We start from the raw sequence: 13,211 nt of genomic DNA on the forward strand, positions 1-13,211 counted from the left end.
AAATGTATGCAGCCATGTAGCCGTGATGTGAAACCTGCGTCACCTGCTAGCTAATATGGACAAACGAGTGTCATCACCCGTTTCTAAAGTAAGAGAATGTGAACGAATGTAAAAGCAAAGACATCACTTATTAGACCGGGCCGAGTGTTTGCATATTATAGAACAAAGAAAGTCAAATGATTTTAATTTCAACTTATGCACGCCTGGAAGTCCCTTTTATGTCGAAGTGTGCAACATTAAGATATTAAATAAAGAGGCAAGTTACAATAACAATCAAATCAGTACACAAGCTAACACACAGAAGTGAAAAAAGATTCCCTCACCAGGACTTTAGGAGTGGGAGGAAGACCGTTGATGGCTGGTTTCTAACGAGGAGGAAAACAAAGATAATTTAGAACACACAGACAGCAATTATTTGTAATGAAGTAGCTTAAATTAGATCAACAACAACAAAACAAACAATGATTTCCTTGGTGTGTGTTCTAGTTTTAATGTGCAGCCATCTTCTTCAGCTGTGAGTGTCTGGATATGAGGAGGGCACACGTATCGAAGACTTATAATTAGCGCTGTCAGTCAATTAAAATATTTAATCGCATGGTTGTCAATAGTTAATCGCAAATTAATCGCACATTTTTTATCCGTTCTAAATGTACCTGAGAGGATTATTTTTCAAGTTTTTAATACTCTTATCAACATATGAGTGGACAAATATGCTTTATGCAAATGTTTATTATCATTTGAACAATGACAAATATTCCCATGAATATTAAACACAACAACCTCTGAACATTACAAATATCCACCTCAATTCAACCTGGAACCTCTCATACAATACAGTGTGTGTGTGTGTGTGTGTGTGAGATGGATCGTTGGAGCTATGTGCAACTCAAGGCATATGCTCGAACGGGAGCTGCCTGGACGCTGCAATCATGTTGTGCACTATCCGTGCTGACTTCTCCTAAAACGTCCCGCTGTCTGCTTCCTGCATAAAGTCAAGTGCTCGGCGCAGTTGTCGGCGAAATGTCGCTCCTCTGTTTTCATTTAAACAGCTCCTTATATCCGTTAGCGCAGCTAGCTAGCACCAGATGCTAACAACAACAATGCACGTAAGGTCTCTCTCTCGCCACACATACACACACCCTCCCGGTCCTCCCGATGGCCAGTCGGTGCCTGCCGGTGACCGTGGAAGTGTGGTCTGCCACAAGCGGGCGGCAGGAGCGGGGCTGTCAGCATCAGCTTGTAGATGGTATTTTAAACTCGATGCGCTCTGAAACTACGGGGCGGCCGAGGACAAAAAATACACATGCGTTAATCGCGTTAAAATAATTAGTGGCGTTAATTTTTTTTGTTGCGTTAATCCGTTATTAACGCGTTAACTTGACAGCCCTACTTATAATAATATATAACATCTTTGAGGTTTCAGTGTGATGACAGTCCGATAGTTCGAGACACCGACTCCTGATATAAAAAATAACTCTTAAACCACACATGATTTCATGCTCAAACCAGCGGTGGGTGGCTCGTTTCCCTCAGACGATTTCCCCATATTTAATTCATGACGTCTAATTATTTCCTGATGTGTATTTATATAGTTTTCCTCGTGTTGTTTTTATTGTGATGTTTTCCTCTGTTTGGCTGATGTTTCTGCTTATTTTATGTTCTTTGTTATTGTTTGTTTTTCTCCTTAAACTAAGGGGCGGTTGGTTGTATAAGCATGTGGCTTCTGACATCTCCTGTCACTTTTCTTATTTGATCTGGATTTAATGCAGTCTGTTGTGTGTGTAAACTATTTCTTACACGAGGCTTATAATGTTTAAAATGCATATAAAAACGTAATATATATATATTGTGTAATAACTCACAGGGAATTCCTTTTTCTCCTTGTGGCGCTGCCTGTTGAGCGGCTGCATGTTACCTTCTCCATTCACACTGTCATCCGAATCGTTATCTGCAGAATAAAAACACATGTAAATATGAAATGTGTAAAACAATATCTGATTTATAAGATGAGACATGTTTACATGCAGCTCTCTTACCTTTACATACACGTTTACTGAGAGCTTGTAAAAAGCAAAACACATTTTCATTTAGATGGATAGATAGATAGATGGATAGATAGATAGATGGATGGATAGATGGATAGATAGATGGATAGATAGATGGATGGATAGATGGATAGATAGATGGACAGATAGATAGATGGATAGACGGATAGATAGATGGAAAGATGGATAGACGGATAGATAGGTGGATAGATAGATGGATAGATGGATAGATGGATGGATAGGTGGATAGGTGGATAGACGGATAGATAGATGGATAGATAGATGGATAGATAGATGGATAGATAGATGGATAGATAGGTGGATAGATGGATAGATAGATGGATAGATAGACGGATAGATGGATAGATCGATGGATGGATAGACGGATAGATGGATAGGTAGGTGGATAGATGGATGATAGATGGATAGGTGGATAGACGGATAGATGGATAGATGGATAGATAGATGGATAGGTGGATAGATAGATGGATAGGTGGATAGGTAGATGGATAGATGGATGATAGATGGATAGGTGGATAGACGGATAGATGGATAGATAGATGGATAGGTGGATAGATGGACGGATAGATAGATGGATAGATGGATAGGTGGATAGACGGATAGATGGATAGATGGATAGACGGATAGATAGATAGATGGATAGATGGATAGATGGATGGATAGGTGGATAGACGGATAGATAGATGGATAGATAGATGGATAGATGGATAGATAGATGGATAGATGGATAGATAGGTGGATAGATGGATAGATAGATGGATAGATAGACGGATGGATAGACGGATAGATGGATAGGTAGGTGGATAGATGGATGATAGATGGATAGGTGGATAGACGGATAGATGGATAGATGGATAGATAGATGGATAGGTGGATAGATAGATGGATAGGTGGATGATAGATGGATAGGTGGATAGACGGATAGATGGATAGATAGATGGATAGGTGGATAGATGGACGGATAGATAGATGGATAGATGGATAGGTGGATAGACGGATAGATGGATAGATGGATAGACGGATGGATGGATAGATCTAAAAACAAGGCAATGTAATCAAGAGAAATTAAGACACAAGAAATAAACAGTCCAAAATATTTCAGAAATAGAAATAAAATAAAGTTAAAGAATATAAAATAAAAATATATATACATGTGACACTTATATAATGTTATTGCAGATGTGTTTAGAGGCTGAGACTCACCGGGGTCGGAGGCGTGGGACAGGAGGCCGGGGCTGCTGACGCTGACGGACAGGAAGTCAGGAGAGGAGTGCTCCAGCTTGTTGCCCAGGTGCTCCGGTGTGCTCTGGATACGGGCCACCGGAGTCGGTCCGTTCTCAGAGTTCGGGAACCTCCGCACCGTCAGGGAGCGCTCGTCGTTCAGACCCAGCTCCTCAGACGAGCTGTTCAACCGCGGCTGAGAGGGGGAAACGGGTTGGTGGTCAATCAGAGTTCTAGTTACAGATACACACAGGTTTTTTCTTATTCAGGAGCAAGGCACAGGTGGGAAGTAGTGGATTAAAAATACTTAAGTAAATGTTTCTGGTCTCAGTACTTTACTCCACGACTTATTTTTCTGACGACTTTTTACTTTGACTTCTTACATTTTAAAATACCTGTACTTTCTACTTCTTACATGTTGAACACAAATACCTGTACTTTCTACTTCTTACATGTTGAACACAAATACCTGTACTTTCTACTTCTTACATGTTGAACTCAAATACCTGTACTTTCTACTTCTCTCATTTTCCAAACAGCTGGTTCCTTTAGTCTGAATGTGTGTTTGGTGCGTGATCATTATTCTTTAGAGTCACAGCGTGCCTATTGATTTGAACACGATCCGTGTATCCATCACTTCCTGGTCTTCTCTAAAGAAGAGGGACCAATGGAAACGTTGTCATGTTGCCGTTGTTCAGCATGGAAACATTCATTAGCTAACAATGACATTATTGTTCTGTTAATATAAAGGGAGGTCAGGTACTCTTTAAAGCAGCTGCTAGCTATGGGTACTTTTTACTGAAGTACATTTCAAAGCCTCTTTACTTTTACTTGAGTAAAGAAGTTTAGTCAGTACTTCTACTTTTACCAGAGTATTTTTAAACATGAGTATCTGTACTTCTACTTGAGCAAAGAAGTTTAGTCAGTACTTCTACCAGAGTATTTTTAAACATGAGTATATGTACTTCTACTTGAGTAAAGGATGTGTGTACTTTTACCATCTCTGGATAGGCTGTATCTATGAGCATGCACAAAGATGCTCAATGCTTTGTTTGTTGCAGCATTCTCCGAAACATCAGGGGCGTAAAAACTCAATATTCAGTGAAAAAACATGAGTAACTGATAACCTGTTTGATGCTACTTAAAAGAAGCAATAGTACAGACTTCTTTGCGTTGGAAATCATGCTTCTCTTTTTCAAGTTAGTCTCTCTGCATTTGTGAGCTGGGCTAATGCTAATAATGCTAATGCCAGCAAATACAATGGCGGCTTCACAAAACTTTTACGGGGCGTGGTTTGCAATCCGCCCAGCCAATCAGAAATGGGAACCTTTTTCTCCCATGAAAGTACCTGCTCTCCAACAGGGACTGAAAAGGGGGTGAAAAGGTTCTCATTAACTAAGTGCTGGTTCCGGATTGTTTTGGTGTGAACCATAGACTGTGTGTGAACGCAACATTTCAAGAACTATCGGAACTATACTGGGGAAAGTACTCCGGTGTGAAAGCGCCTATACATAGTCATAGTGGGAAAGAATATACAAAATAGTATATATAATAAAAAGAAAGAAATACATTTAACGTTTATTTGTGCAATGCATCTCAGCCGCTGTACCCCTTATAAATGAAAACACATCCTTTCAAATTCCCCAAGTCTTGTTTTATGCTACTTCTTAATTCAGGCTCTTTGCTTTTATCAGTCTTTGTGGCTGTCAACTCAACTTTACAAAATATGTGAGCGAGCACAAACCGAGTGCATCAGGAATTGCATTTCAACAATCCTTACATACATTTTTTAATTATAATTTTTCCTCTCACCTTTGGGGGCAGAGGAGGAGGAACCCCGGGCTTCAGAGTCGACCTGAAACATAAAGGTATGTCTTCATAATCATGTTAACTACAACGATGAGTATTTCTGTATCCATGATGTAATGTGTCACTCACAGCTCCACCTCTTCAAAGGCATCTTGGAGGTGTGCGATGTGTCCCCTGCAGATCAGACAGTGATCAGTGGAAGATATGAGTCATAGAGCTCAGGGGGAGGGGGGGGGGGTTAATGGTGGAGGTGTTTATTTAAAATCCTCCTTAGAGATGAACGGTATGACTCTAAGGAGAAGGATGAGGTCAGGGTGTCTTCCTTTGAGCATCATGGGATGGAAACTACAAGACATGTTCTGTAAACATCGCTGAGATCTGTGTTTACTGTGAGGTTAGAATAAAAACAACAAAAACAACGTCTGCAGATCATCTTTCCCCTCCATCAAATACTCTGTTATTTGGATTCTGCAAAAAGTATTTAGAGGACATTAGATATATGACATTCAAACTCTAAATCAACATTACATTCTGTGCAGCTATTTTTTTTCACATTAGCATATCTATAGAGTTTAAAACCGGTATTTTTACACGCCGACGATATATTTTCATAAAACTTTACTTGAATTTAATAATAAATAAATATTCTGCTTCAATCTACCTTTAAAAATAATATATATTTGTACTTTTTCATTTTAAATTAATCTTTTTACTGTTAATTGTATTCCTTTAATTAAACTTATGTTTCATAAAAAAAAGAAGCAATACAACTACTAGATTAATCACTTTATTTAAATTGAGATTTTGTTCGGGATTTTTTTTTATTATTATTCTATTATTCTTATTTATTTAAAAAGAATATAGTTGTTGGTGTTTACATCCAAACTAATGACAATAGAATGAATAGAATAGAATTTATGCAGCTATGATCACACCACACATGGTGAATGGGGGGGGGGGGTGATTGGTGGACATGGTGAGCACTACAATTCTGTGAAAGGATGGTGGGGGGAGGAAGCGAGTGGATGACGTGAGGGAGGGGGGGGCTCTACATCTCTACAGTGTTAGTGTTACCGTTGGAACAACTCGTCCTCAACGCTTTTGAGAAGACTCCTTCGAGGGGGAGAGAGACAGTCGAGAGAGAGGAGAGAGAGAGACAGTGAAAGTAGACAGACAGGTGAGGAGGCAACACATTAGACTGCAGGAGGTGGTGGGGGGGGGGGGGGGGGGGGTCGTGCACACAGACAGGTGAGGAGGCAACTCTTCAGACTGCAGGGGGTAGGGGGGAGGTCATGCACACAGACTCAGGTCATATCTGGAGAATCAGCAGGTTAAAGGGAGAGAGTGAGGAGCATCCAGGGGACATTAATTTACACTCAAGAGTCTATAAGGGATATCAAATTAAAGATATCAACCAAAATGCATTAGGCAGTTCTCTCGATTATTTAATTTTCTATAAATATTTAATGAGGAATGCAGATAATTCTCAGAAATAGTATATTTAACATGTTATAAGTCACATTGATATGAACGTGCAATACACTTTTGTCAACTTGGAAACTTGCTCGCGATATTTAGCGACTTTTCATAGCCTCAAAGCGACTATATTAAAGAACTTTTTTATATAGTTCTATATATAGCTATAGAAATAAAATCTACTACTACTTACTAAATAAAATCTACTACTACCACTACCACTACCACTACTACTACTGCTACCACCACTACTACCACCACCACCACCACTACTACCACCAACACTACTACCACCACTACTACTACCACCACTACCACTGCTACTACTACCACTACTACAACTACTACCACTACTACCACTGCTACTACTACTACTACTACTACTGCTACTACTACCACTACTACTACTACTACTACTACTACCACTACCACCGCTACTACTACCACTACTACTACCACCAACACTACTACCACCGCTACTACTACCACTACCACTACCAACACTACTACCACTGCTACTACTACCACTACCACTACTACCACCAACACTACTACCACCAACACTACTACCACCACCACTACTACCACTACTACTACTACTACTACTACTACTACTACTACTACCACCAACACTACTACCACTGCTACTACTACCACCACTACTACTACCACCACTGCTACTACTACCACTACTACTACCACCACTACTACTACTACCACTACCACTACTACCACTTCTACTACTACTGCTACCACTACTACTACTACCACTACTACTACCAACACTACTACTACTACCACTACTACCACTAACTACTACCTTTGATCATTTATGGATTTTCTAAATCTATATGTAAAGTGGGTTCGAGTACCTTGAAAAGCTCTCTACAAATAAAGTGTATTATTCATAATTTATTTTAATAAAATCAAATGTGTCATAGTATAATATTTTAGATTTTCCATGCATGCCGCTCAGAGTAATCTCTCCCCGTTTTCTGTCGTTTTTTTATCGTATAATGCACACAGTAGGGTGGTCCTTAAAATAAAAGTGGGAAAGTCTAAGCTCCAACCCCCAGAATTAATTATATTAGTCAAGAAAACTCTCCTGGTGAGTGTAGGGAGGGGTACATGGTGTTTCAACATGTTGTCAGATTGAGGAAGAAATTCACCAGGAGAGTTTTCTTGACTAATTACTTATCATCAAAACATGCACACAGCAAAGCACACACAAGGAAATATTGGCTCTGCATTTAACTGATCCTAGTATACGAAGCACAAACAATCCAAGAAGTACGAGAGCAACACATCCTTAACGATGCACTGTGTTTCCTTTCTGTGGCAGAGTCTCAGAGGTGCATCGCTCTAATGAATGAGACGGGTAGAGAAACAGAGGCAACCGTTTCCGTGATTACCTGCTTGTTATTCCTCCGTCTGCAAAGGGACTCCAGGGGGAAGAGAAGTCGTTCTCTTTACTCACATCCTGTGGAAAGACACACAAATAGATGTATTTATTGTTAAACTATATAAATCATAAATCTACACTTTAAATGAATTGCCTTCAACCCAAAGTACTTAGAAGTATTTATTAGAAATATGACTGTCACCATTTCAGAATGAGCCTCGGTTTCTTTCCGGAGCGGAGGTTCAAACTGGAGCTTGTCGACTGTAAAAGACCAAAATATGTGTTGATTATTATTTAACTGTATTTCTTGCACACCACTAGAGGGCATCAGTGCACAACACTTCAACACACACACACACACACACACACACACACACACACACACACACACACACACTTGAACTCTTAGTAGCAGCAGCAGCGTTAGAAAACACTCAGATGAACTGCTTCCTTCACAATGTACCTGCCAAAACACACAAGTCCTTTCTTTCTTTATGATTCTACTATGTGAATATTTGGTCTGGGGCCGTAAGACAAATCTCAAACAGATTCCAGTCGACACTAACCAGATCTGTTCACTGTGAGACGCAGAAATACAAATAAATCACGGCACAGTTTCCGTTCGGTTTATGTTTGAGGTCCCGTTCTGTCAAACAGTTGAACAGACTGGTTTAGGGTGAGTGTAAACACGCTGCTGTAGTGATGTAGAAATGCACCAACCTGCCAATAAATACTTCAACATAATCAGCTTTCTCTAACAAAAGGACTCTGTATTCAGGGATTCAGACCACAGGTTTGTTTTCCTGTTTGAGGTATGCTGATAATGTGGGGGTGCTGCAGTATTCACAACGCAGATAGCAGGCAGTAAAGATGGAGGTACGAGTGAAACTAAACGACCCCGTTAGGATCTGATTAGTCATCTAAGGCCTCGTGTCCACATAGCGCCTCTTTCGGAGTCTTCTCTGTAGTCGTTTCCAATGAATAGCTCAGATAACTTCCCAATTATGTATTTCCTCGGGACCATTAGCCGCATGTTTCAACTCTGACTTTACAACAAAGGCAAGGGTGGCTCAACAAATCTTAGATAACAAGAAAAGCCCTCATGACGTCAGAGTAGTAATTGGAAGATAAGTTTGATTTATCATAACGAAGAACACATTTTTTTGTTTGTTGGAGCAGATCGGCTGGACGGACACGAAGGCCCAATTCCAATCCAACCGCTACAACCTTCCTTCCAATTCACTTCTGGTTCTGCCACATTCAGGCCCAATCCCAAACCACGCCCAACACCCTCGTTTGCCCGGAGGGTCCGCCACATTAAGTGCTGTTCCAAATCAACGAGTGTGGAGCGGTGTAGAGGGGGAGTGGGCTATCAAGCCCTCAAACAGCGAGTCTGCATCGGTGCTGACTGGAGTCCTGTCTCTACCTGACCGGACTCAACGCTGCGTGTGTCAGTCAGGAAACGCACTGGTTACAAACAGTTCCAGCAAACATCCACTGATAAACTGCGATGTTAACAACCTCATGATAACCTCATATGTTTTTAACTTAGGATCAAACCTGTGTTTAGTCTAGAAAAAGGTAAATGTGTGCATTTTATAATAAAGTTGTGTATATTTACAGACCGTTGCAGAAACGAAGAAGCTTATAAAAACCAGGTTTAAAACTAAAAGAGCTTTACAAAAAATTAACACAATGAAAGATGTTTGGAGTTTTATTTTAGTTTACATTTTTTGTCTAAGAGATGCTGATTTGAAAGCGTCGTTACACACAGTTACGGCACTTCCTGTTTCTCCCGGAGAGAGGGGAGGCCGTCCCAAAGCTTGCTGCTGTATTTACTCCCTCCATCTGACAGGAGGGAGCCTCGTTGAGCTGCGAGTGTCACTCCACTGAGTTCACTACGTCACGGAGGGGGAGTGTGTAGGGGTAGGGTGTAGGGCGTGGTTTGGGATTGGGCCTAAGTGCTGTTGCAATATGTTTATATTCACAGGGACAGTTGCAAAAACAGAGCAGCTCTTAATCATCAGATTTGAATCTTTTGAATTTGAGTTTTATTATAATTAATATTTAAAAATGTTTGTCCATGAGATGTAAAGTTCTGACAGTTCCTATTTCTGCCTGAGAGAGAGAAGTAAGCCCCAAAGCTTGCTGCTGTATTTACACCCTCTACCTGAAAGAAGGAAGCCTCATTCAGCTGAGAGTGACGACGGAGCGAGTTCAGTTCGGGAGTGTGTAGGGGTCGGTTTGGAATTGGGCCAGAGTGATGCTGTCTGAGAGTATGTGACATTATTGACCCACTTCCTCGCTCTCAGGCTTTCAGACTGAGCGGGGAAGCTCGTTCATACAAAGTGTCAGAGCATGCATCTTCACGTTGGTGCTCATGTAAAAAATGATATAGTAGCCCAAACATAGCACATCCAAGGGGGCGAAGCTAGTCTGTCATACAACAACGGTAAATATGTCGTTGTTAATTAAAGAAACACTGCGAGCCTTTTCCTCAGCGCCTTCCTTCCAGAAAAAGGTGCTATGTGGACACTTTGTTATTTAATTTCTGACAGAAACCAAGATGTCACAGCTGTAAGTATCCACCCCATGCAGAGGAACTCACCTTATTAGTGACACTACAATCTCACACAGTTATCCGTTATGTGCGGGGGGGATATTAGGCAGACACACACTGTCTCTCTACACTGACCTGCTTGCCCCCTGTGTCTCTGCGAGAAGCTAGGACCTGAGCAAGGCCTTCCTGGGTCTGTCCCATTGTTTGCTTCATGGAGGAGGGAAAGTCAAGACGGTATCGTGAGAAATAAAAGATAACTACAAACGGGAAGTGCATCGGGTACAATCACAGCACGAAACACAAGGAAGCGTGTAGCTCTATGGCTTGATAAAACAATGTCACATATCTCAACTTAATCTACGACTACTGATGACACATAACGTTACACAACACGTTTACACAATCTCTTATGCTGCATCAACACCAAATTCCCCTGCATAGTGACTTGTTTGGACCAGCTCTACACATAATTCATTCAGTAAAAAAGAGTGAACTTAATGGACTCCACTAAATCCACTTTCTCCTCCGTGAAACCCCGGGTTATTTTTATCCACATTACCACATGCGGTGGTTTGGAGACGGGCCCGACTGTGCTGCAGGATTACAGTCTGACAGTCAGCCGGACTTCTGCCGACTGACCAATCAGAGGACAGATACACTGCAGGGGGCGGGGTTTGTGGTTACTTACAGTCGATCTCTGAGCGCGTCCTCTCGGCTCGGGCCTGTTTGTTGGTGGAGCGGATCGTGTGTCTGACTGCAGAGAGGGGCTGGAGAGGAAGGGATTTTATTCAACATATGGATCACAACGTTTAATAACAATACGATCTCTGAGCTTCAGAAAATAAAAACAATAATATGTTTGTTTATTGAGGAGCTATGGGAGTATGTTTGAGAAATCTAGGGGCAAAAAAAAAATTGCTAAACCAGCTTAAAAAAACAAATGCTATCACTATATACATTATCATGATTGCAATGTCATGTATTCCTTTTGGCAATACATACATTACACGACAGACAGATGGTTATACAATTATGTTTGATTAAATATAACTACTACCTGCAACAATTAATGTAATCTTTGTTTTCTGCAGGTAAGAAAACAAAGAAAGTACAGCCTAAACCAGGTTCATAACAATCCTTTATTAAAACGATGAAGGATATTTATTTAATGGATTAATTTATATGATTTTTAAACTGAACACAGATATTTTGGGCAGAATTGAAGCAAGTGGTAACACATGGAAAACATAATGAATAATGCTTTAATTTTACAGCTTTATCTAAAAACACGAGTTTGTACTTTGAGAGGCGAACTTAGTTGATAAACAAAAAGTATAATTCTCTTTTTGTCAACTATTTTCTGGCAGAATTGACTTTTTTTAAGGTGTAAATAAGTAATAATACATTATTTCTGAGCTAATTTCGCAATTTTTTCCCCTTCTTTTTGTATTGGCTTCTTGTTCATTTATGTATGTCTTTCTTTGTTCTCTTTTACAATGTGTGTCACAACTGGATAGTAATGAAGAAAAAGGTTTATTGTGGTTAAGGTGAATGCTTTATGAAATATCCATACAAAATAATGCAACATTTTGACGGTGGGAGGAGCACTTGACAATCACGGTGTTATACCATGCATTGCCTCGAGTTATTTAGTCCATCTATTACATTCATATTTAGACACATTCTGTAGAAACTAGTCCTGAAACTGGCGTGTGACGTTAGAGCAGAACTGAGAGCTACTTTCTTTCCTGAATCGTCACATTATCATGCAGACCAGAGGCTTTTTGCTTCAGTCAACAGCTTTCATTCACGGTGGCCAAGACAGTGCTACTGTACTGTGAGAAAGGCACAATGGTCTCCTAAAGGCACTGGTACCACCTCTTTGGCTGCCACATACATGTGAGCAGGAATAATACTGTCCGTGCAGAGAATCAAGAAGAGGGGGAGGGGAGCTTTGACATCAACAAAGATCCCCTTTAATCCGTTTTTTGCTAAGCTTTCTTAATAAAGGTTGATATTACATTTATGTCACTAGCATGAGCATTGGCTATTCTTCCTGGGGTCCTCACACACAAGACATACAACAAAACAACTCAAAATGTCATGCAATTTACAGTGCTGTATGAAATGAAAACTAAAATGGTCATCCAATTTTCGCCATCCTAAGGCCAAACAAAAGTAAATGCAAATAAGTGTACTGCACTTGACTGCTGATAGAGCATATTTTAAACCCCTGTTTTATTCATTCCTGTATTTATTGAGTTCTGTTGGTATAAAAACATTTTTCTTGAATGACAATAGGCGCTTTCACACCGCAGTACTTTCCCCACAAAGGTTCATGAGAACTTAGTTCATGAGAACTCTTTAGTTATCATGAACTAAGTACAGATCGCGTTCACACCGGAATAAGTCCCTGGGGGTGGATTAGGCAAATGAAGCCGCTGACGTCACTTCTTCTTCTTCTGCTTTGGCAGGCCGCAAACAACTTCACGGCGTATTCTGCCGCCCAAAGTCCCCGGAGTTGAGGACTGGCTTCAGTAGAAGCTGCTGGGACTCCCAGCAGCTTCTACTGAAGCCCTCCTCATCTCCACCGCTCCCATGTTTCCTTTTGTGTTGCCATAAGTTATTCTCTCTGAGTTTCTGCACTGAGCTAATGCTAATGATGCTAATGCGAGGA

At 40.6% G+C, this 13,211-nt stretch overlaps 1 protein-coding gene across 1 annotated transcript in view; it reads right to left on the reverse strand.

Moving 5' to 3' along the window:
• The window catches only part of map4k5 (mitogen-activated protein kinase kinase kinase kinase 5), a 62,620-nt gene that overhangs the window by 12,636 nt on the left and 36,773 nt on the right, over positions 1 to 13,211 (reverse strand). The window contains exons 14-22 of the mRNA XM_034110831.2: positions 11,223 to 11,301; positions 10,670 to 10,741; positions 8,177 to 8,235; positions 7,985 to 8,052; positions 5,226 to 5,270; positions 5,100 to 5,142; positions 3,270 to 3,483; positions 1,863 to 1,948; positions 324 to 365 (exon numbers count right to left, since the gene is read on the reverse strand). Coding sequence (XP_033966722.1) covers positions 324 to 365; positions 1,863 to 1,948; positions 3,270 to 3,483; positions 5,100 to 5,142; positions 5,226 to 5,270; positions 7,985 to 8,052; positions 8,177 to 8,235; positions 10,670 to 10,741; positions 11,223 to 11,301 — 708 coding nt within the window. The remainder of the gene's footprint in view (positions 1 to 323; positions 366 to 1,862; positions 1,949 to 3,269; positions 3,484 to 5,099; positions 5,143 to 5,225; positions 5,271 to 7,984; positions 8,053 to 8,176; positions 8,236 to 10,669; positions 10,742 to 11,222; positions 11,302 to 13,211) is intronic.

The sequence above is a fragment of the Pseudochaenichthys georgianus genome, chromosome 22, assembly GCF_902827115.2.
Source record: "Pseudochaenichthys georgianus chromosome 22, fPseGeo1.2, whole genome shotgun sequence".
Lineage (NCBI taxonomy): Eukaryota > Metazoa > Chordata > Actinopteri > Perciformes > Channichthyidae > Pseudochaenichthys > Pseudochaenichthys georgianus.